The sequence below is a fragment of the Xiphophorus couchianus genome, chromosome 5, assembly GCF_001444195.1.
Source record: "Xiphophorus couchianus chromosome 5, X_couchianus-1.0, whole genome shotgun sequence".
Taxonomy (NCBI): domain Eukaryota; kingdom Metazoa; phylum Chordata; class Actinopteri; order Cyprinodontiformes; family Poeciliidae; genus Xiphophorus; species Xiphophorus couchianus.
This window is the reverse complement of record NC_040232.1, coordinates 18,735,640-18,760,094: the sequence shown is the minus strand read 5'-3', so window position 1 is coordinate 18,760,094 and position 24,455 is coordinate 18,735,640. Positions and strand designations below refer to the sequence as shown.

The window sequence follows — 24,455 nt, the reverse complement described above, 5'->3', positions numbered from 1 at the left end:
CACCCACACACATCGGGGTCACGCATAAGAATGCAGTGTGATCGCTGTGGAGTTTGTTCCTTCAGGATCAAATGCTGCGGTGGGGAACGGTCAGAGGAGCATCATAAAAATAACATGTTATTGTTACGCATTAACTAATAGATGTTTTCTATCAAGAGTAAATAAATCACAGCAGGATCGGCCTAAAACCTTTTAGCTTGCTCCCGTTTGGTGAACATGTTGAACATACAAGGATGTCGTCACACCATCAACCCTCTGGATTGTTAATTGCGCATTTCACAGAAATATTTAGATTTCTAGATTTTTCGAGGGCACCTTTCTGACCACAGGATCCTCTCAGATACAAAATCATGGAAAACATAGAACAAAACTTCCCAAATGTTGTCACACACACTCGTGTGAAAACTTTATCTTAGTTTAACAGTTACATGCAACAAACAAAGTCTGTGCTGCTAAAAAGTAAAATTTTTGTGCAAAAAATTTAATATTATGCCACTTATGCATTCAAGACTCAGTCCACAACCTCATCTGATTTAAACCTTAAAGTGAATGTGAGGACCTGTGGAAAAGGTGGACGTCTGACTGGTGAATATTTTGCTGCGTTAAGGAATAGAATCAGATTTCAGTAATTGAGCTAGTGGTCAAGGGTAAACTGGTGGAGCCGGGATAGAAGCTGGTTCTGAAGTACGTTGAAATTTGAAAATGGAAAAGTAAAAGATTAACGCCAACAAGTCAGGCTTTTACTTACATTCAAGCTGCACTAGTGCAACAAATATAAAAACTGTACAAATCATTGAACTTTCAAAATTATTTTCCCCATATTTTGATCTGGAGCATCTGGAAGTAATGAAGTCTCCATAGGCAGTGTCTGAATCATGTCTTACTGATGAGGAACTTACTGCAGCAAAAGGGAAAGAGTCAGAGTGAGAAAACAGTCCCAGATAACACACATTCCCAGTGAGACCACACAGGCTGAGAACACACACATCACGGTGCTGAAGGCTCAAGGATGTTTGTATTAACAGTCTTTTATTTTGAAACAATATAAACAATAACATCACAAATATACAGAAATATTTCAAGGAATGCATCAATTATGAAAATCAAAGCTATATAAAAAAAAACAAAAAACATTTGGCATTGGTCAAAATTAATCACAAGGTGTATTTTTACATTCAGAAGCTCAAATATTAAGAAGCCATAGAGTCACATTTTCTACTTGAGTGTGGAGGGAATCAGAACCGTTCTCAGCAGCAAGTCCACGGCTCCTTTTCCTGTTTTTTCCTGTGAATTTTAAACGATCCGCTGTATGCTGGTGAATTAGCCATTAGAGTTTTGTGTTTCTTCAGCATCATCCCAACGGCAGAAACAATGTCCTCCACTTTACTCCGCTGACACAGCTCCTCTCCTTCACCTCGTCGTCCATTTAAGCGTTTCTTAGGCAGGTTCTTGGCAGAAGTCTCAAAGAAAACCATCCCATGAGCCTTGGCGAAGTTCATGGCCAGCTCCTGGCTCACATGGCAGTCGGTTCTGCCGACATCACGGAGGTCACTCTTATTCCCAATGAGGAACCTGAGGAGAAAGGTAACAAATGAAACGCGTCTCAATGTGGAATTCCACTGGGCTTTGTACTTGGGATATTTTTCAAATTGAAAGCTTCCTACAGGCTTTATTTGGGGAAACTTACCGTCTTATACAGATCAACCAGTTTTAACTAATCATGTTGTCTAAACTAACAGCTGAACTGCACCAATTAGACTAAAAGAAATTGGATTTGTTTATTGTAGGAGTCAATATTAAAATGTTAATGATAAAAACAAAACAAAACCAAAAAAAAAAACAGAAAGTGATATATAAAAAAAGACTGGAACAATTTCCAGTGCAGATTTTTTTCAAGAGATAACCTGCCATTATGTTCATATTCACTTACATGGAACTTTGTAAAAGTACTAATAAAAATCCAATTTTAATTCAAACAAAAAGACAAAGGATATATCCAAGATCAGAGCCTGTTTCTTATTTAATGACATGATAAATCATGTCATTTCAAGTGTAGTTTTGCAACTTTTGTTTTTTAAAAAACATTTTATACTTTTATTATGGAAACCGGCCCCTGCATAGTTGATGCTGAGAGAGTTTTTTTTATTTTATTTCACCAGGAAAATCTACGGTAAAGTTACTTTGAAAATAAAATCCTGGTCAAACTGGAAGCAGCACACAGAGATTACAAGAACATTCAAAGTAAAACCAGAAACCATCAACACCGTCATAAAAGTTAACACCGTAATAGTTTAAGACTTTAAGTTGATCTTTAAAATTTTTAAAAATATTTTTAACTCATAAAAAAATAATTTCTTCATAATATTATTTGTATTGCAACAATGAAACTGATTTGTTTCTAAAAGTTTCTGTTTTGCATTAAACTTTAGTGCTTTTACTTTAACTTACTTGGGTATTTCGTGACCCAGAGAGTTCTGCCGACACTCTTCCACCCAGGAGGTCAGTCCATTAAAACTGGCCGGACAGGTGACGTCATAAACAAACAGCACCGCATGGACGTTCCGATAATAGTGCTGCACCATGGACTTCCGGAAGCGCTCCTGTCCTGCAGTGTCCCACAGCTGGAGCTGATCGGCGGGTTGCGAAATGAGAAACAAGGGATTGAGTACAGAACTGAGATGTGGCCTTTTCTCAAAGTTAGGTGGCAGAAACAAAAACATAAAAAAAAGAGGAAATGAATGAGGCTGAAGGCAAACAGAGGAAAAGCAACTGTGTGTTGAAATGGCTCCAAGCAGGCAGAACAGAAGCAAAGAAAAGACGCCGTCATTGGGAGAAATAAGAGTGAGTCATTTCTGATAGCGAGCAAAGGAAAGAAACAAACATGTTGACTTCGACCTGGAGAACATCCCAGTCAATAATTTGAAACAAGATTTAAAAAAAAAAATTTATTCAGTACTTTAAAATGGACTCAGCAGCAGGATAAGCAGCTGGACAGGTCCGTTTCACACCTGGACTTCAGAGAATTAGCAGGACTCAAAGTCCATCTCTTGCTGCTCGAACATGATCCTAAAAGTTGTTTCAACTAATGAATGTGGTGCAGAGTTTTACAAGTCTTTGTTTATTTTTAACTAAACCTCTACTGTTTGGTTTTCAGAGAGCCTTCAGATTTTTCTGACCTGCTCCAGGCATGTTATGCAGTGGCTTGACTATCTCTGGACACACAAACAGACAGTCTCCTTCTACGTTGCATTCAATCCGAAATGGCCACATCATCCTGTTTGGACTTGGAGCAGATTGCAGCATTACGTTCCTCACCAGCAGGATGGACGGCAGAAAAATCTGGATGTTCAGTAAATGACTGATCCAATACAATATTATGATCTGTAATTTTTCTAACTGAAAGGACATCAATCAATCTTGGGTTTTCTTTGGTACAATGTGACAATGCTAGCAAACTTTTCCTCTGAAAGTTACTTTCACTCTTCCTGTGAAAAATGTTTAATCTCGACCAAACTTTTGTTTTTAAAGTCTATATTCTGCAAAAAGGAATATTCCATATGAAGAAGACGAAACAAAACAAAAACTCCCAACAAAACCGGTGTTCGTAGATGTTCTTGCAAAGAATGGGCACAAATATCAATCTTTTGATCTGCAAAGCAAAGACAAACAGCACATCAAAGCTTACAGCTGTAGCTGCTGTGAATTGTGGTTTTACAAAGCACTGGATGCAAGCTCTTGAAAAAACAAAAAGGAAACAAAAAATATGTGCAAGCTTTTCCTTCCACTTCCTAATAACACTCCGGTTTGTGTTTACCCATCACATCAAATGCAAAGTTGTTTATTTTAATGAGGAAAAAATGGGGGAAAAGAAGATAAAATAAAAATCACCATGACATCTTGAATCTAAAGCAGATGAGTTTTGTTATTGAGCAATATGACACTTCTTCCATCAGAGACCAGAGGGTGAATCAAACCCTCTCCTCCTAACGGCATACAGCAGAAAAAGTTAAGACACTTCCTCTCTCATGTGTCAATTTCAAAACACTCAGGAAACCAACCAACCAACACCCACACATTTAAAAAAAAAATTGTTTTTATGGAGAGCTTATTGTCATGTCTGCAGAATGTTGCTTCCCAACAAATCACAAGTGCACCATGACAGAATAGCCTAGCTGGAATTAGATGCACTGGTGAGGTTCACACACAACATGCCACTAAAACTACTTCTTCGCGCGGGGATTTATAAGCTGCAGACACAGAAAGTCCGGCTCATTTTCTGCTATCCTGGGAATTTGCTGCTCAGCTGAGAACAAGCAACATCTCCATGAAAAAAACGGAAGAAAATACCAAACATGTTTTAGCTTGAGAACGATCTGTGCTGTGCGTAATAATGTTTTGGCACGCTGTACATGTCTGCACCGTCTTCGGGGGATTTTAACTTAAAACGAGTATCCTAACAAAAAGTCTCCTCTTACTTTTATTTTCTCTCCATCAACTTCCAGCGCTCTCTCGCGGAAGTCCACCCCGATCGTGGCCTCACTCCTGCGGGGGAACTCCCCGGCGCACAGTCGGTGCGTCAGGCAGGTCTTCCCCACCCCGGAGTCTCCAATCACCAGCACCTTGAAGGTCCGACAGCGGCTAATCAGGGAGGACACGCTGCCCAGAGAGCTGGAGAACTCAAGAGAAGACTCCATGAGCCTGACCTCCACACGGATCCAAACTCTGTGACTCCAGTGATTCTGGGGCAAAAGCTTCCCTTTATCCGGTCCGTCCTTTTTGGCCAAAAGCTGCTCAGCCTCACTCCACCGCGCTGGACAGCCGCGTGGGTGAGAGAGGGGGGGAAGTGGGCCGTCTTTCCTTCAACATCTGTGTTTGATTTATCGGAGGAGCCAGAGGGCGGAGAGACATCGAGATCTGACCTGATCGAACATGTTGATTGATGGGGCGAAGGTTTAAATTCCTTTCCTTAACACTTTCACATAATCACATGTCTGTTATAATCACATTTATAACAGACAACCCGAGTGCACAAGTATTTTGTTACTGTACTTAAATAAAATGTTAATATATCTACGTTTTACTATTTCTGCATGAATAAACAGTTTTGTAAGGGAAAAATGCTACCCAAAGGACGTGGCACTTCAAAAATGGAAAATAAGTAAATAAATAAATATCTCATTATCACGATCGACAATTTTAACTGTTCTTCTCATTTGGAATATAACCAACGTTTAGTAAAAACGGAAACAAAATAAGCACAAAAAAAAAGACGGTTTGGTAGACAGACCACGGGATAAAGGCTGTATAGTTTAAATTGACTTTATCACAGGATTACCAAAAATGTGAGTCTTTAAAAAAAAAGACTCACATTTTGAGCTGAAGTGTAAATAAAAAGACGAAGTGTAATAATAATTCTCATCACTGTATCCTAAACCGTAAATAAAAATGCATGAATACTAATAGAAACATTTCAATAAGATAATTAGATGTGTGATTCGATCATTACGTTGAACTTGAAATCAATGTTTGCTAAACTACATATAAATACTTCTGGATTTATGATGGATAATAGAACATTTCATTTACTACAATCCATGATCAAATAATTGAAATAATCACAAGTACGCAACAAACTAACGTGTGATTGGTTACGCTGCACCCTGGTATAAACTGGACCAATCCCCTTGCAGTGTTAGCGCCGCCTTCTGGCGTAGGGCTGAAAAAAGTTAGAACTAGTTAAATGAATACAGAATGACTCAAATACTTTAGATTTGAATTATTCTCACATTTAGCCATGTGGGCATAGATTATTTTAATGTTGCGTTCATCGTTATGTGGAGTGATTTCATTTAAGTTGTCACAAAATGAGCATTTAATGAGTTCTTTGTTTATTGAACAATGACACTGACTCTGCAGCGACCTCTACAGGAAACAGATTCACCTTCAAGATTGTTCAAAGGTCCTGTATCACATTAACTTATACTCCAGTCCAAAGTAGAAGCACTTTTTGTGTCAAATCTATTTAAAATACAAGTGGTTCGTTTCATCTGATCATTTGAAAAGTGAGAAATGTCTATCAAAGCTTTTCAGAGAACCTATATTTACAATACAGAGGGCAGCGAAAGACGCACAAAAACTCAAGAGTTTTTTTCTTTTGTTTTTAATACAAAAATCCAGAGATATCATACATCACCACCTCAGATTTCATCTTTCACATTAGAACCCAAATGAGAGGAAAAAGGGGAAGAAAAGTTCCTGAAACTGAGGGGAACAGAAGAGGTAAAATTGTGTTGTGACACCTTCCCTCAACAGGCTTCAATGCTGATTTCTGACCGTTCCGAGAGCCACTTCAGGTACAATGTCCCCCTGAAGGACGTGTTAAAAATGCTCATTTTCTTTTCAACAGAGCGCTGACATGCAGATAAAACCATTTCTAACTGCAACAACAACAACTACACGCGGGCCTCTGCTTACAGGATCAGTGGATCCACAAATGTATCAAAGCCTGATTAGCGTTCGTGGTTCTACTGACCCTTTGTATGGACAGGAAGGTGACTATGGTATTGCTTAGGTTTACCCATCTCTGTCATAACCATGTAGGGAAAAAAACAACAAAAACAACACAGTAGCAGTGTATTGGAAACAGAGCGCAACACAATCTTTACAGCTTTTATTCTGTGCTACAAGGTGCTCCAAAAGATCAGACGGGATTAAATGTTCCCTAGTTGAACCCAGAGCGGTGTAGGAAGCACATTCTGATGGAAAACTGTCCACACGTTGCCGTGTCTCCGCGGGGGATCGGGTCTTTCTCCCAACTCTCCACAGATGCTGAAGTGAGTTTTAGAGCAGATCCAGATGCGTCTGCAGCCGCTGGATGTCCTCAGATTGATTAATGTTCAGCTGGCTACAGACCAGAGACCAGATCCACTCTGTCCCACATCATGGAGCGACGGCTGTGTCTCGTTTCCATATAAATGAGATATTCTTTTTAAAATAAGGGAACACTGTTATGCTATAGATGTTTGTTTGGAGTCCCAACTCAAGTGGCTGTAATTCAACAACCCGAGTCAAAACCAGCAATGTGTGTCTTTGTGTCACAGTTTCACCCATCTGTTTCACGATTCAAGTTCAACTTGGTTGCAGACTGTTAAAAAGTAAAATGTTTGCTCCGTCATCTTCCTCTTTTTCCCCCCTTTTAACCGACAAATACATACGCACACACTCAGCACACACACCCACACAGTCCTGAAGTTCACCCACATGGGAGAGAGCCAAGCCATGCCAGGTCAGACCAGATTAAGCTGAGCCAGAGAACCGAACACCCCCCTTTGCTTCCTGTTTCTGGCTCTATAAAAAAAAAAGAAAAAAAAAAGAAAAGAAAGAAAAACAATGGCTGCCTGGCGTACCACAAGGCTCTGTGCTCAGCCCAACTCCTTTTCTTATCCGCTGCTCTTCTGCAGCGCTTACATCTCGTTGGCTAGCTCCTCCGTTTCTGTGGAAACGTCTCCATTCGCCATCTTTGTGTTCTCCTCGTAGCCGGGGGGCATGAAAGCTAACGTATAGGGGTAAAGCTTGTGACACTCGGCACGGTACGACTCCGCATGTTCTTTACAGTCTCCCAGCGAGCCGCTCCGAAGACAATCCAGGACGTCTGTGCAGGTCTGTGTTTCAAATGAGGAGACAGATACAGGAGAAATGAGGAAGCAGCTCCAAATTATTTAGGGATGCAACGTTAGCCCAATATCATAATTCATTTATTTTGTGCCAAAAAATGGTAAAATGCTAGTCTTGCTTCTTCTTATGCAAAAAATATTAAGAGTAATTAATAAAATAAGAATCTTTTAAAACAATGATTAGAAACTACTTAAATTAGTAGAGTAACAGTGTAAATAGTGTTACTGAAAGATATCAAAAGTAGAATCTTATTTGGAACCAAGTGAATACGTACTTGTATAGTTCTGTTGTTGAGCGACTCGTCCAGTGATGTGGCCAGTTCTGCTGCTTTCACTTCCGTTGACGAGTCCAGATACACCATCATCTTAGCAGCTGCAGGACGAAGACAACGTGACTTTGAGGGAACGCAACACTGTGTTTGTAAAACAGAGCAGCTGTTTCTTCTGCATTGAGCCTCTGATCCTCAAGTTTTAAACTTTGTAGAGTCGGTGCAGTGAACAAACTCGCATGAAGTGGAATAATATTTGATTCTACAATACGCTGCCCTCACCAATGACATTACAGATACTTGTCTAAGTTTTGCCTTAAAGCAGAAAAATATTTCGCAAGAAGCATATTTTAGATCACAGACAAGAGACCTGAACTAAGTTTCAGTTTCACTCTGATATCTTTTGTACATTGAGCCAAACAGAAACAAAAGGACACAACGATCGGATTACAATTCAATAAAGAACCACGAGGGAGCAGCATTGTTACTAGATAACACAACATCAAACTGGCTCTAATGTCGCCGTTTTACATATTTGTATCCAACTCCAGCACTGACGGGCTACATGCTAACACATTCACATGACATTTGCTCACCAGCCAGTCGGTGTGGTATGGAGTCGGAGTGCTTGGTGAGGTAGGCCTGGTTGAAGCTCTTAGCGTTGCTGTCTCCAAACAGCCGGGTGATTTCCTGCTTCAGCACCGTCCTGACCATGTCCGGCAGTTCCTTGCTCTCCGAAACTGAAGGAAGACAGAAGATGAGACACGGTGGTCACTGCAGAGGCAAAGAAATTTTCGCTACGAAGCAACAGAACTAGAAACTGGGCCTTACCTCCTTTAAAGAAGCGCACCAGACACTGGTGAAGCCACGGGTGGTCCGGATCGATGCTGAGGGCTCTCTTCACCGACTGGAGCATCAACAGGGATTTTTCTACAAGGAAAGCACAGATTAGCAAAGGGTGAAAGAGAAGAAGCTTTTAAAGCAGTAGGAGGAGAAAAGGCGGCTAGCCAACCTTTCCTGAAGTAAATCTCAAAGGCCAACAGGTGCGTCTCAATCTTGTCTTTAACCAGGTGCTTCAGCGGCGTCAGGAACTTGACTGCTTCCTCCAGCGGATTTTCTACCTGCAAAAGGACAGAACCAATAATCACATTAATATCACCATCAGTTTCTGATAATCTGCTCCCTTTTTGTTCCGTCACCGACCTTGACCAGTTTCTCAGGAATGAGCTCCTCTTTTGGCCCTCCGATTTCCTCGTCATCATCCTCCTTCTTCTTCTTCTGGTTCTTCAGCTGCTTCTCCTTCTCTGCGTTCTTCTTCTCTTCCTCCAGCTGTGCCTTCTTCTGGGCTCTTCGCTGTTTGTTCCTCAGCTTCTTCAGCTCTTTATCAGACAGGTTGGCTGGAGAATAAAGGAGCAAAGAGGACTTAAAGCTGAATCTAACATTTTCAGCCTTTGTTTGCTGAACTGTTTTGAAGAATGAGTGTGAACAATAATCTCGGCCTGATTTTTTTTTTCCTCACCCGTGTCCGCCTGCAGCTCTTTGCTGTCGTCCGTCAGGGGATTGTCATGGAGGCTCAGGTAAATCTGGATCGCTGTGGTGGCAGCCTTGTAGTAGAACGGATGCATGCGGAGAACATCCTCCAGCTTCAGGAGGTCCACGTAGGAGCGTAGCGTCATCTTCCTCATGCAGTAGGTGTGGAAGTCGAACTGGTCGTCTGTGATCTCCACAAAATGCTAATCAGAGCAACGAAGAAGAGTTTTAGCTCACACAGAAGAGTGAAGCTCGATGAAGCGGCAGGAAGCAGCTGGAGTAAAGACTAACCCTCTCGATCTCGTGACACTTCTTCAGGGCTTCTCCAAACTTGTTCATGGTTTTGTAGGCGAGCGCACATTCGGTCTGGAACCACATGCACTGCATCTCGTTCAGGTTCTCCACCGCCGACGCTCCCTCCTGGGGGAACATGAGAGACACAGGCAGATCAGAACAGATGTAATCCCCGCAGAGGGTGACTGTCGAGTCAGTTCACTCTGGGAGAACATCCAAAGTAAAGCTGGTACAACACAAAGGGCAGCTTTTCATTGGGTTATCCGATTAGGGATGCAACTAATGATTATTTAATGATCGATTATTCTGGTGATTGATCGAATTAAAAACAATGGCACATTGAAGAGTTCTTAAATGCAAAATGCATGTATTTTTGTAGTTTTGGATTACCTACTGCTCTGAATAGCAAATGGCTTTTTTAAAGAGTCTACACTCTAGATAGCAACTGATTACTAATTTAGTTGATGATTATTGCAATAATCAATTCATCACAATTAATCTGATTAATCACTTCAACCCTAATCACCACGCTGTAATTTCAATAGAAAAGAAAAACACTTTATATTCAAATCATTTTGGACCCTATTGCAACCTTTTCAGAAAAATATAGTAATTACATCCATTGTCTTAACAGAGGCAAAGCCAATGAGTAGTGAGCTTCTCAGCTCACATTTGGATAAAAACTAATGACTAAACATGTCTGCAACAAGCCAGCAACCTCTTGATATTTCTCACCCGTGTGAACTTGGAGCACATCTCCTCCGCCTCTTTGATCATGCCCGCCTTCAGCATGTACTTGGCACACTTGGAGTTGATGAACCGGTCGGCGGTGTCCAGAGCCTGGGCCTCGTCCATCCACTGAGCCGCCTCTCTGATGTTCCCAGCATGCTGCGTCAGGGAAGAAGACTGTCACTCGGGGCAAGAGAGCAGCAGTAGCAGCCCTCGACTGAAACACACACACATTCCCAGACGTGTGGCGTGACGTTTTGCTACCTTGTAGATCTTGGCTTTGATGAGGAAGAGTTCGATGAGCGTGGGCGTGCTCTCGATGGCGGTGTTGATGTGTTCGAGAGCCAGGGTCTGCTGACCGATCATGTCGTAGTGCTGAGCAAGGAAGTACTGCACCCAGAGCAGCGTGGTGGGAGGCTCCTCCTTACCGTCATCTGAAGCAGTGAAAACATCTTAACACACGTTTTTGTCAAAATGTATTAATTAAATTACTTCCCGCTTACCGTTCTGGCTGAACATTCGACAGCTTTTCAACGACGTTTCATAGCTGACCACTAATTCCTCTATAATTGCCACCTGAGAAGAGAAAGAACAAAGATGATCTCAATGGCAGAGAGAAAAGTGAATCATGTTTCCTTTAATCCTTTCGGTTTCACAATCATTTCATCTCTTGCTGCAATATCTCACCTTTTCTTTGTCACCGTACAGCGACTTGAGCGTGGTGAAGACAGGCGGGCAGCCTTTACTGAAGTTCATCCTCAGGTATCTATCCAGGCACTCCCTGAACTTCTCACCTGCACATAAAGAAAAATTCAGTTTTCAAAAAAAAAAAGGAATCAGTAAATCTAGATAGCACTTTAAAGAGTTTCTAAAATGATATAGTTTAAACAAAAGTGGGTGCATTATTAGATGTACCTGAGAGGAAGTTAAGTGGCAGCCTGCAAGGAACCAGGCCCTTAGGAAACTTCTCCCAGGTTTCTTCATAGATCTTGAGTCTTTCCTCAACGCTGCCTGATGAAAGAAACAAAATTTAGCTGCGTCTCATAAAACCAGAGTGGTTAACTATGATGTCCAACTCCCAGATATATCCTACTGGGTTTCAGGGCTTTCTCCAGGCCGTGGTAATAGGACCAGTTCTCCGGGTTTCTCTCCTGCAGACGCCTGTAGACCTCTGTGGCTTCGTCCAGACGCTCCAACTTCAGCAGCAACTCTCCTGCAGGAACACGACAGTTCAGCTCAGCGCAAATTTATATTAGAAACATCTTCCATGCTGTCATGCTGTAAAAGTGCAAATCACGCAGGACGCTGCCTCTTCATGACTGGACTTGGCCACACCTCCATTGTTGGGCTTTTGACCAAATATCTGTCAGCCAAAGCTGACAAGACCAGATTTTATTTCTCATGTTGAACATTAAAATGATTGTAGTTTCTCTACCAAGACTGTCAAGTTTTACTGGACTGAACAAATTAGTTGCAAGTTTTCCTTGAAAATGTGAAGAACAAATATCCTTTTACTTTTTTTCCACGCAGTTACATGTTTCACAGTGGACAGTTATTCAAGTTGCACAACATGTTCCTGTTTAAATTAACTGTGTTTGAGAGATGTGAGATAATGACCCAAAACAATCTAATATCATACAACATCACAGAGCTGAATATTTAATAATAATATTGTACATCTTGTAAATCAAGGTGGGCAGATTCAATCCTGAAAAACCAGATATATTTGATCTTATATTTAAGTAGGAGAAAATGTGAAACAATGTTTCAAACAGAGAAAAGTTAAAAACTGGTAGAAATGCTTAAATGTTTTTTCAAGATTACTGAACTGACTGTAAACAGTAGTGTGGGATACGTTAGTGGGAACAGTACAAATAATTAAATTGAGGAAATATTTGACACTTTTTTGGAGAGATATTTGACATCTCTATCCCTATGTGGCCGGACAAATTCTTTATTTCAAATATTTAGGAATGTGAAACAGCTACATTTTAAATACGGCCTGCCGTACTCGCTTGCTCCTCATGTTGGGCAGCAAAACCCAAACCAGTAGCTGCTGTTGGTCCACAGCGAAACAAAGTGACTGGAATTCAAACACACAAAAACGTCCCCGCAGCATGATGCTGCCACCACCATGGTCTCACCTGATTGGAGCACCTTCGGCTGCAAACTGAAGGTGTGAATACTTTTGCAAGGCAGGGGGAGACTCACCTCGCGTCTCCTCTACGGCAAGTTTGTCACAGATCTGCTTCTCGTAGTTGGACAGATGATCGAGGGCCTCCTTGTACAGACCGGCCTCTCTCAGCACCTGGTTCTGGTACAGCAGCAGCTCGCTGTACTCGTAGTCCACCTTGTCCGGAGACGTCTGGGCGGAAACAGGCAGGGAAAGGCCTATGTGAGTTTTTAACTGACTGGTACCTATGGAAACCCGTGGTAGCCGCTGGCTGCCTTTGCGCCAGACAGGAAACTGCGAACAAGTTTACAACGGCGTCTGCTTGTCGTGCTACACCGAGGGTACAAAGGCAGGAAGCAGGCTAATCTCATCAGACAAAGAGGGCAAAGCTCCACTGCTGGTCAGATTTCAGAGTCTGGTATTTAAGCAGAAAAAAAAAACTCTTATGTGAATTAAACAGCAGCTGTCAAACACAGCATGACAAAATCTGTCAGCAAACTCCGTTCTCGTCTTACAGAGCAGCCCCTCGTTCACACAGCCTTCATTGCATCTCACCTGCTGTGTTTTCCTGAACTCTTCAATGATTTTTGCAGCCATTTCATAATCTTCAAGAAGGTGATAGGCGATGGCGTATCCGATCCAAGAGGCCCGCTGGGCGGGGCGCAGCTGCAGGAGCTGGTACCTCGTCTCCTACGGAAACAAAGAAAATATTTACGTCTTCTTCAACTTTGAGTTCTGATACGTGTAATTATTTTATATTTGGAGGAGGAAAAGAGCAAGGAGTGAAAAAAAGGGGTTTGTGGCAGTGTCCACTGTGGTTCTTAAAAACCAAAATAAAAGGTTTTTGATTGCACAGTAAGAAATAATCGTTACAGGAGTTTTTTCATAAGTAATTTATACAATAGGCTTTAAAAAGGTAAGTATGCTACCCATCTTCATTTTCCATATTTATAGAAAAGGCTCACTTTATTCTACAAAATCACCCCACCTCCCCAATTTGTAACACAGGATTTGGTTCTAAAATTTGAAAACAAAAATACATTTTAGTTTAATTTTGTTAACTTTCATAATAAAACATTTCATGTAGAAATATTTCAAAAACAATGTTTTTTTTGCCACTCCATTTGAGTTTTATTTTGTAGCAGCGAGGAAAAAAGTGGCTCTTTGAATGGAAAAGGTTGCTGACCCCTGAGTGTGGAGCATTTTGCTGAGTCAGGTTTGCTCTAAAGCCTTTCAGAGAGAAGCTTTTTACAATTTCATTCATATTTTTAATCCCTTCAATCCAACATTTATCTCAGCTTTCCATTCACTCACTCACCAGGCTGAGATAATCATGAAATGTGAGGACTAACACACTGAAGTCTTGAAGGGCCTATGGCATGGTGACGAATCAAACTGTGTGTAATCACAAACAAACAATCTTTCTTTGCCAACAATTTATTATTATTATTATTATTATTTTTTTAACCCAAGCCAAAGGTCAAACATTTTTCCAGCTTATTTCTCACAACAGACTAGCTGGGCTCTAGAGGATTTGATTTGGCCGGTACACCTCACCCTGTATCCCTCCAGGTCCCTCATCTGGATCTGCAGCAGTGACAGATCTCTGAGGATCTGCAGGTTGTCCTTATCCCACTTCAAAGCGTTGCGGTAACACTTGATGGCCTCGTCGTACTTCTTGTCGGAGCGCTGCAGTAAACCGTAGACGTGCCAGCCTGCGACGCGGGGGGTGGAGTTAAGGAAAGAGCACACACTGTTCGTCCAAAGCATCTGAGGCCAGGAGACAAACTGTAAGCATCAGGGCACTACGGTCAGGGAAGTGGGCCTGTCAAAGCACAGCCTTTTAATCAACACTGTCCCAACACATTTTTCAGGTCCAATTCCAATACTTTTCACAAGTTTTCAGTCTATTTTTTTAAGTATAACTGTCAAAAAGTACCACAAATTCACTGAAGAATTATTGAATTAAGGTTTTAAATATTTGGAATAAAATCAGGAAGGAAGGAATGACATAAGGGGGAATTTAAATGCGCAACAAATGAGGAGACCAAGAAAATAAGGCAGCAGAGAAGGAAAGATGGAAGCAAGGGTGAAGGAATTAAAAAAGGAATGTAGAAAGAATGTAATAGTTAGGCAATCCTGAGGAATAAAGTTTGTAAATACAGAATTGACTTTTATCCAGACTATCAGTGAACCAAATATTTCAAAATCAACTGATTCAACTGATGAGAATAAATAATTCAAACTGTCTCTAATTGCTTTGCCAAATAAATAAGTGAAGACTAAACCATGTAATGATATGAAGTAATAATACCTGGTGAATTAATAAAATAAACCACATTAAATCAACTAAATCACTGCAACAGATCACATTAATTAAGGGACTTTGGGTTAGCATTCCTTTTGGTCCATTCCACACGCAGCTACTTACTCGAGATAAGAGCAGACTGAAGCTACAGAGATACCAGCGAGTCCGCTCAGAGATAGGGTGTTGCTGAGGTAACCCTCATCTGCACAGAGAGTGCACAGATTTTACACCGGCCTCAGAATGACAGGACAGGCCGAAGCTGAGCTGTGTTGACAGGATGCGCAGCAAGAAGAATTCAACCTAATGGTTCTGTTGCATAACACGCAGGGTAGAGACCGAACGCGCCTCACGGCTTTACATGAATTAGGATACAGACGTGGCTCTTGAGGTCGTTGCGAAGGCCTCTCCTCACCAGGTCGTAGGCCTCCTCCTTCTTCCCCAGGCAGTTGAGGGTCAAGCCCTTCATTGCCAGCGTCTCTGCAGCAGGAATATGACACAGCAAAGAGTGAAGAAAACAGTGAGGGGAACATTTCTATCAGACAATACTTTTCTTACCTCCATGTTCTGCAAATTTGGAGTTGGACAGGATCTGTTTGCAGAACTTGAGCCCATTTCTGTACTGTTTGTGCTCGTAACATCGCTGCGAAAGCACAGGGGGAGAAAAGACCTTAGGCTCCAGAGATGACACCGATATCTACACTAAAACTTTCAAAATGGTGCCTAAGAAGTCAAATTAAAAGTGAAATTATTTTCTGAACTTAAACCTCAAAGAAATCCACATAAAAACTGATGAGCGTTTTCCACCTCTCATATGTGCTTCACACTTTACGGCATCTCAGAAGATTAGAACGCTCACTTAATAGTTTAATTATCTCAGAAATTCAATTTTAGGCAAAACATCATCTTCACACACACACTATGCTGCATTTCAAGCATCTACTTCTGTTCATTTTGATGGTTATTGATTACAGCTAATGCAAACACCAAATTAAGTTCCTCAGAAAGTTAGATTGTGCACAAGCAATAAAAAAAAAAAGAATTTTTAAAATGAGAAATGATGACTAAACATAATGGGGCTGATGACTGCTAGGTTGACAGTGATCCAGCAGGAAAGTCACCGACACCTTACACGAGGAAGTCACGCCAAAGAAGCTGGCTGATCCCAGAGCGCTGCATCCGTCTGCCAGGAACTCTTAAAGCACTTCCTGCTTGTTTCTGCTGACAAGCTTTATGGAGATTTAATCTTCCACCAGGAATCAGTGCCTCACCACACTGCCAAAAAGCAACAATATCTGCTCCAATGTACACGGTATCACTGTGCTTGGCCTGAAAATGTTGCAACAACCTCATAGAGAAGCTATAAAGTAGTTTGCAGATGAAAATTAGCGACACCAGACCCAGCAACGCAAACTTAAGATCGCTATCAAACCTTCTTTAAAACCTCAGCAGCGCCGCAGCCTGATCACCTCCATGCCACTCTGCACTGATGCAGCAATTCATGCAAAAGGACCAACCAATAATTAAATGCACATAAAATTTTAAAACAAACACTTCTGTGTTGAAAATCAATTTTACTGATGTGCTGTAATGTTTTTATTTTTAAATTATGAGAAATAAATGCTTGATGGATGTCTCTGATGAAGCTACATGTGATTTTCTGTAAATTATTTCTTTGACGATAATCTAATTAATTGGGAAACACCTGTCATTACATTTACATTACTATTCCTCCCCATTAGTAGGAAAAAACATTTCTCCTTTTACTGATACGCAGAGGTTTAGAAACGCGCAGCGTTTTGCCCTGAAGCTTTATCTAGGGATGCCGTTGAACAAACGCCACATCGCCTCTGCTGCTAAGCTGATTAGTGGCTGTTGGGCGAGACAACGGGGTTTTGTGTAAGAGAGGAAGAGTTAATGTGGCAGATGGCATTTCGCTGACCCACAAACCGCTAAAATTAAACAAAAAGGAAGAAGGAGGACGACATGAGCTTCGCATGCCACAGTTGGCTGGAACATGAGCTTGTTTATGACAAAATGTTGAGGTAGCGCAACATGTGGGGTAGACAAATAAAAATGGATAGTACAGGTTTTTCTGACAGTTGTGGCTTTGATATTTTTTTCTCAACATTTGCTTGTGCTGGACGAATACATTTCTGAATATCCACTGCGATCCTGCTTTATGCATGAACAGCTGATATATCCCAAAAAGAGCTGTTGGACTGAAATATGTTTTTCGCTGTACAAATTAGAGTTCCCATAAAGTCATATGACAATAATATAATATATAATCTGTAAAAACACACTTCCTCTTAAACAGAGGAACTTCTCTAAAAGCTTTACAATTACATAGAAGTTAAGAATCCTGCAGAATTGGTGAAATTTCACATTACAAATCATTTTTATTTTAACAAAAGAAAAGAAAAAAAAAAGCCACAAACGTTGATGACGCCGCATTTTAAAACAAATTCAGCAACATTAACGCAACCAGCTGTGCCCTCTCGGCTTGCTCCTTATAAAAATAACTCGGCCCCCGGAGTTGGAGAGAAAATCTGTCGGAACATGCGCCTCGAGGCTGCAGGGGCTCTCTGCCGGTGCCAACATTTGATTCTGACGAAACTTTTCAAAGCCTGTTTTCAGCGATGACACCACATTCTGTGTGACAGGAAGTCAGACTGAAAGAGAGAAAAAGCTCTTCCACAACAAGCTTTAATGTTACTAAGCACTTCATACCATGCTGGCTGGAAGCATAGTACTATACTGTAATGCTGTGCCTTTCTTAACCATTAATTAAACGGAGCATTTCATATTGCAGAAATGTTCAGTTTAATTAATGTTGCAGCTAAATTCAGGAAACCATTTGTGAGATCAGACACTTTTCTTCGTTCTATTGATAAGCATCTGAACATAGTTATGCAGCAGAAAATAAGATCAAATACTTTTAGGAACGAGTTGTCATTAATGACATTGGGATCAGAAAGCCAGTATTTGCTGGTTTTACCAATGTCTTTAAACACGATAATGGAGTTCACATTTAAAACAACCAAAAGTTTGAAGCATTTCTAGGTTGAAGCAACAAATGGATGAAACACAGCAATGTTCCTGTACTCTCTTTAGCCTTCCTGTTATCTGCTGAAAGTCTCGCTCGTTCTCCTGCACACAAATTAAAATGCAGACATGCCTCATGTATAAAACAATGAAGTTTTCCTTAAATTGCTCCCTACATATCTATGCCCAAACAGCTGATTCAGCTCATTGAAACTGAAAATAGGTAAATATGTGAACTTTCACGCCTGAGTACGATTTCATCGAACAATTTATTGTTGAAACAGAAAAGTTTAGAAATCAGCCACTGCAGCTTGTTGGCTAGTCATGCTACATCACCTCTGCTCCACAACCCAGAGCTTTAATGTTGATTCATTGTCATCACATTTTTATTGTGCACAACAGAAATACTATAATGCTGTGCCGTTCTTAACCAAATTGTAATTTTGTTTCACATAAATGTGCAAGGCCGAATGATAAAAGCTAACCTGCAACAGTTAAAGCAGTCCGTCGGCTGCTTTAACTGTCTATCAGCTGGTGGAAAAACTTAAAAAAACAAAATAAAATAACACGCTGATAGTGGAACATCCGACTTTAAACACAAAAAAATTCTATATGTTCTAAAACTTATTCTGCAAGCATCCTGTTCATCCAATATTATGCTGCAGATCAACTTTCGAAAATTAGAAATAAAGTATTTTTCTGTGCACTCCTAACAAGAGCCGGAGAAGAACCCAACAAGAAACCAAACCCAAATTTTACATTATTTTTTAAAAGGAGAAATACAACGATTGTCTGATTTCGCTTATTTTTTCTGCAATACTCTTAATGCTGCTAAAGTCACACTGATGTTTATTTGACAAACTGGCGCACAAATAATTGCCAGTAATGTTTTTGTTTTGTATTTTACACATAATCAACTAAACAACAGATGAAATTTAGCCAGAGAAAACACATAGCACCAGAATGAGGAGTACATACTGGACACACCATTAGACCTGGACCACAGCAGGAAATTATGAGATTCATAATATTATTGTTGACTGTATTGTACTAGCATTAATACACTGGTACATTTGCAATAACTTGTGCAGAGCCATGTAGTAGATCTTCCAGTTTCATAAAGATTATTATATTGGTGAAGAAGAACTATTCTGCTCTTTTCCATCCTTCACCCCATGGTATTACTTTGAGGTGTCAGTCTTCATACATATTTTTAAGGGTGTGAAATCTGAGCCGTTTCCCAACCAAAGTTGCATACAGACCAGTCGCTAATTCGTAGCTGCGAGGGGGGCATTATGTACCTGCTTTTGACAGCTGATGATTTAAAGTAATAGTTTTACATTTTGTCAACTGTAGCTATTTGAGATTATAAACGCCAATAAATAAGTCTTTACTGGTTGCTTAGAGTCACTTTCAGACTATAAAATTTAACTTAATTAATTGTATGGGAGATTTGAACACTTCTAATTAAGCACTTACTATGAAACTTAAACACACTGTGCTTATCCCTCTAGAAATGACTAAAATAGTAACATTGATTCAAAATTGTCAATTTGACGACCAATGATAGCTTTAATACCACACAACACCACAATGCCATGTGCAGAAGTGATTACTTTGGAAATTCAAGTGCAGATTACAGTCTTTTTTTTTTTAATGCAGCCCGTTGTAGACCTGCTGATTGGTAGCGGTCTGCTAAATGAGGTCAACATCATCTGGATCCCTGCAGAGCCACCGGCTCTCAAAACAGTCATGTTTATTTGAACCGGATAATGGTGATTTACCTGCACACACTGGTTCCTGGAAAGTGTGTCACTACTGTACAAATACCCGCACTAAAGTACAATAATATATACACACACAACACAAAGCGCGGTAAAAGTCCCTTCGGTGAGACTATGACCAAACCGAAGTAAAGCTTGATTAGTAATTTTATGCCACACCTGTCAGCGTGCAGACAAGTTCACAGCGAGGCTACATGCAGATGCATACATGGAGAACAGGGATGGATGTACAGGCCTAAATCCGCTACAAACACGCTCACACCGCTCCTGGTTGTGCTTTGCCTCCGTGCAAGAAATGCACAACCCCAATCTGCCCTGATTTAATCGCGAACAGCAGCTGCAACAGCGCTAAAAAGACTTTAATCAACACTAACTGACAGACCGCTTAGCCCAGCTAGCGAGGCTGACTAGCTTTAGCCGATTAGGAACCCCGAAATTTCCCGAAAGCTTTAGTGCAGCCCTAGTTTCTAACGTAGGACATGTAATAGATAGCGTGTCTGTCTGTATTCGATGAAAAGTGAAAAGCCAAAAGCCACATTACATTCAGAAGTGAGCCATTAGGTGAGAAAGTGGAAGCTAACTTGGAGGCTAACGTGTGGCTAGCGAGTTAGCTTCCATGGAGGCTGTTTGTTGTGACAAACGGCGGGGCCTGACGCTAGCTGACTGTCAACTGTGCATAACATCAGCCACACAGCTGCACTACTCGCTGTGGTTTAATATGAACAACAAGATTTTTCAGAACCGTCATAATATCACTGCCAGCCGTGAACGCAGAGCAGTGACAGCGCATATTAAGGCCCAGGCTAGCTAGCGAGCTAACTAACTCAATGATGACATTTTGCTATCATACTGAAGCGGCTGTCAGCTCACTGATGATCAAGCCCCAAAAGTTGGCTGCTGGTAACCGGGCGGCCCTTTAACGAATAACTCACCAAAATCCTCTTGAAGAGAGCATTCTCCTTCGGCGGTAAAGTAACCGTGGGCATCGTTGCAGTCGGAATCGACCTCAGCACATGTAGCTAAAGTTAGCCCGGGTAGTCCAGATGAGTTGAGCGCCGTTAACCCTGCTGCTCCTGCTTCGGCCACTCTCTGCTCGATTGCTCCGTTTTCTCTTCTCATTCATTTCTTCCTCACGTGCTGACGGAGGAGCTGAGACTTAACATGTGTAGGTAAAGGTCAAACTGTGCAGATTAAGGTCAGTTATCGTTTAAAATGTAAATAATAAAGTTGAAATGGACAGGTATTTTTTTTGTTTTGTTTTACCATTAATGAAGTAATCGTTCTGTTACAGTTTCAGATTAAGCTTTGAAATTTTGGTAACATTTCAAATAAATGAATACCGTAGAAAGACAGAAAAATCTAGAAAAAGTGTCATTAAAGTAAAATAAAACAGATTAAGATATATTTTTTTAAATAAAAGTAAAATACTCAAAGAAAATCTCAGATTACATTCAATATTTTCTTTTAATTTTCTAGTTCTCTCTCTCTCTTATAACATTATAACAAAAGTTATAATGCCAAGATTAAAATCTAAATGTCAAAAATAAGGTTGAAAATATTTATGCCAATAGATATTTTTTTAAAAAAATGTTGAGTTTAAGGTCAAAATGTGACTCAAATATGGACAGAAGAAAATAATAAATATTAAATGTAAAGAAAGTCAAAAATGCAATGCCAAAAAATATGTATTTACTGATAATACAGTAATTATGATAAAAATATTGAGATTAAGGTAAAATTTAAAAAACACAAAAGAGTTGAGCAAACATTTAACTTTTTTTCTATTACATTACTTATCATAAATCCTAATATTAAGGTTCAAATCACAGTGTCTGATTAAATCACAAAGCGTCAGAAAATAATTATCTTCTTGTGAAGTAGGCCTAGTACTCCATGTGAGATTTTGTTCAATACCAATAAGTAGAACATAGTTTTGAAGTGGAAGAAATTGAGACATGTTTTGTTTTTGTTTTTTTACATCTGTCTGCAGCCCCCTTTACTCTCATACAACCAAATACAGTCCAGTTTAATAAACTGTCTTCAGAGGTCAAGTAATTGGTCACTGTCCTGTGAAGGCCTCCGAGGTTTGTTCAAGAAGTGAACATGGCACTGCAGAATTTTGTATAAGCCAGCTCTACGCATTAATTATGCCGACAGATTTTAGAGCCACTAGAGGGCGCCATACTAACGTTTACAAGGTCAAACTACATGGCCGCTCCACTTCTCGCACATTTTTTCAAGCGCTGTACTTCTTTATGTGAAGAGGGCAGGCAGTGTTTTAGAGGTGTGATCAAATGTGTGTATGTTTACATTGATATCTAGATATCGAACAAACTGGGGTTGCTTTTTATGCAGAGCAGTGATGTAACTGGCTAAAACAAATGGAGAATAAAGTTACTGGAAGGGAATTAAAAATGAGCGTGTTGTGTGTCCGTGTTCGTGGGATTGTTCAGGCTTTACTCTGCCGTTATCTGGTGGCCTCCTGCTCCTCCACCACCACAATGGCTCCTGCACCACATTCATCAAGTTGACACCAGACACGCACAACACACACCCACCCACACACACACACTCTTTTCCCCCTCCATCCCTCCACACCACCACATCCTCTGTTCTCTCTGTCCCCTGTCTCTCCTCTCCACATTTCTTCAGCACCATTTCATTACCTTATTACCTTCGGAGAGGAGTGAATCATCCTTTAAACTCATCTCCTTCTTTGTGACACATCATTTGTTGATCTGATTGGTGTCATAAATGTCCCTGCAGAGTGTGCTCAAGGCTGGTGTTTGTGTGTGACTATACAATAGGGCTGGACAATATATTGAATAGGAGTTGTAACTGCAATATCAGTGCATGCAGAATCGCAATCGGTGCTTGGATGTTTTGTTTGGTAGGATGCGATATTTCTAGTGTCATACATCTATGCATCTGTATATTGATACATTAATTGACCAGTCAGGGATAGAGTTGTAAAGAAGTTCAAGGCAGAAAACAATATGTCAAGCTTTGAACATCTTACTGAGCATGTACGGATTTTGTCCCTGGAACTGCGGCTTCCTCCAGCAGTCCACAGACATGTCTTTTAGGTTACCTGGTCTTTCTACACTGCCTTTTTTGTGTGTGCATGGTTGTTTGTCTGCTGTGTTGTAGTGTGATGGACTGGCAACCTGTCCATGGTGGACCTCATCTCTTGCCCAGTGACCGGTGGAGACAGGCACCAACTCCATCACTACTCCATAAGGAGAAGTGGGTATAGACAATGGATGGATGGAGTTTTTAACAAACTTGGCTGCATCTTTCTTCTAAGCTAAATTTTAATCACATTTCCCAATTTAACATGAATTGTTACCTAACTTACCAGATGGACCAGGGTTGTGTCTAGACAGAAATTTTTATAACTAACTCATTCCAAATGCACTTTCCATGGATTTTGTTACTTTGCAGCCTTTCATAAAGACACTCCCTGATCTTCTTTTCACAAAAGATGAGTCTTTTCTTGACTCAGAAAAGATGAGACCCCTTTATTCTTAAATTCGGTCTGAGGATCACTGGTACGTGTTTATTGCAGGACTGTTATCTAAAAAAGGGTTTGAGATGGAGCTTTTTGATTTCTGATTTCTCTTCAGAGTAAGCTCCATTCATGTCCAAGGCCAAAACTGAGATGACGATCCTGGTCACAATCACATTCTTCAGAAAAGACACTATTGCTGAGACAACTGAAACTGAAGTGAAACTATCAAAAATGTAATGTTTTAAATTGAACAGATATCTAATAAATTGTTGACTAAAAGGTCAACAACCAGATTTAGTTGAAGAAAATCCCAATGCTTGTGCTTCCACAGCTGCTTGGATTTTCCACACCCCTAACATCACCTCAGTTTCGCTCTCTCTAGAGATTTCAGGTTGAGCTCTGAGTTGTAGCAAACCTCTCCAGCTGGAGTTTCTCTCCTCCACCGACATCACACCCCATCTTCCTCTTATCCCTTCCTTCATCCTTCCTCTTCCTCTCTCTCTTTTTTTTTTTATCTGTCCAAGGTGGTGTCGCTACTGAGCATGAGTAATGATGCTGTCATCTCTGTGAGTCTCCATTTATCAATGTCAAACAGGAGCACAAGAGTTTGGTGGTTGTGTGCGTGGTGATGTTGGTGGGTGGGGGGTAGAGGGTGGACGGAAAAACATGGCAACTGGGGAAATGCGAGGAGGTAAAAGTGTAGCAGCAATACAAGAGGAAGAAGTGGAGGTTTATGATCATGATGAGAAGGATGAAGAAAGAGGTGTGGCAGATGGGGGGAGGAGACTGTTTGAAAGAAGCTGGGTTTAACAAGGATACTCCGTAACAGCATAAGGGCTTTATGTCTGTTGATGCCAATGCAGAGCCAGTGATCCACTATGCTATTGTCAGGCAGAATCATAGCTAGATTCCTTTGCAGGTATAATTATAATTATGCAAATCAGAGTGACAGTTCATTACAGTGACAGTTAAGTCTCATTGTGCATTTGTCTCCAGATCCTGAAACCAAAAGATTTTCTGCAAACAGAGGAAGTACTCAATCCAGTTATCATTATAGCGGTGATGATCCAAGTGACAATCCAAACACATGCATCCATTCTGTTAATTAGGATTCAAGAGGCTCTCCGGATATAGTTTGT

At 40.7% G+C, this 24,455-nt stretch overlaps 1 protein-coding gene and 1 pseudogene across 1 annotated transcript; both read right to left on the bottom strand.

Moving 5' to 3' along the window:
• Positions 1 to 1,008: 1,008 nt before the first annotated feature.
• On the bottom strand, positions 1,009 to 4,973 carry LOC114145158 (ras-related protein Rab-33B-like; annotated as a pseudogene).
• A 1,171-nt stretch (positions 4,974 to 6,144) lies between these two features.
• naa15b (N-alpha-acetyltransferase 15, NatA auxiliary subunit b) lies at positions 6,145 to 20,791 on the bottom strand. The gene is made up of 20 exons (XM_028018453.1): positions 20,738 to 20,791; positions 15,532 to 15,616; positions 15,349 to 15,453; positions 14,226 to 14,383; positions 13,224 to 13,358; positions 12,707 to 12,860; positions 11,589 to 11,708; positions 11,411 to 11,506; positions 11,183 to 11,289; positions 10,999 to 11,071; positions 10,760 to 10,929; positions 10,502 to 10,654; positions 9,764 to 9,892; positions 9,462 to 9,675; positions 9,146 to 9,339; positions 8,955 to 9,063; positions 8,774 to 8,872; positions 8,539 to 8,682; positions 7,949 to 8,046; positions 6,145 to 7,661 (listed from the first exon to the last, which is right to left on the bottom strand). The coding sequence occupies exons 1-20, from the start codon at positions 20,789 to 20,791 to the stop codon at positions 7,464 to 7,466; spliced, it is 2,595 nt and encodes an 864-aa protein (XP_027874254.1). The 3' UTR covers positions 6,145 to 7,463.
• Positions 20,792 to 24,455: the final 3,664 nt, after the last annotated feature.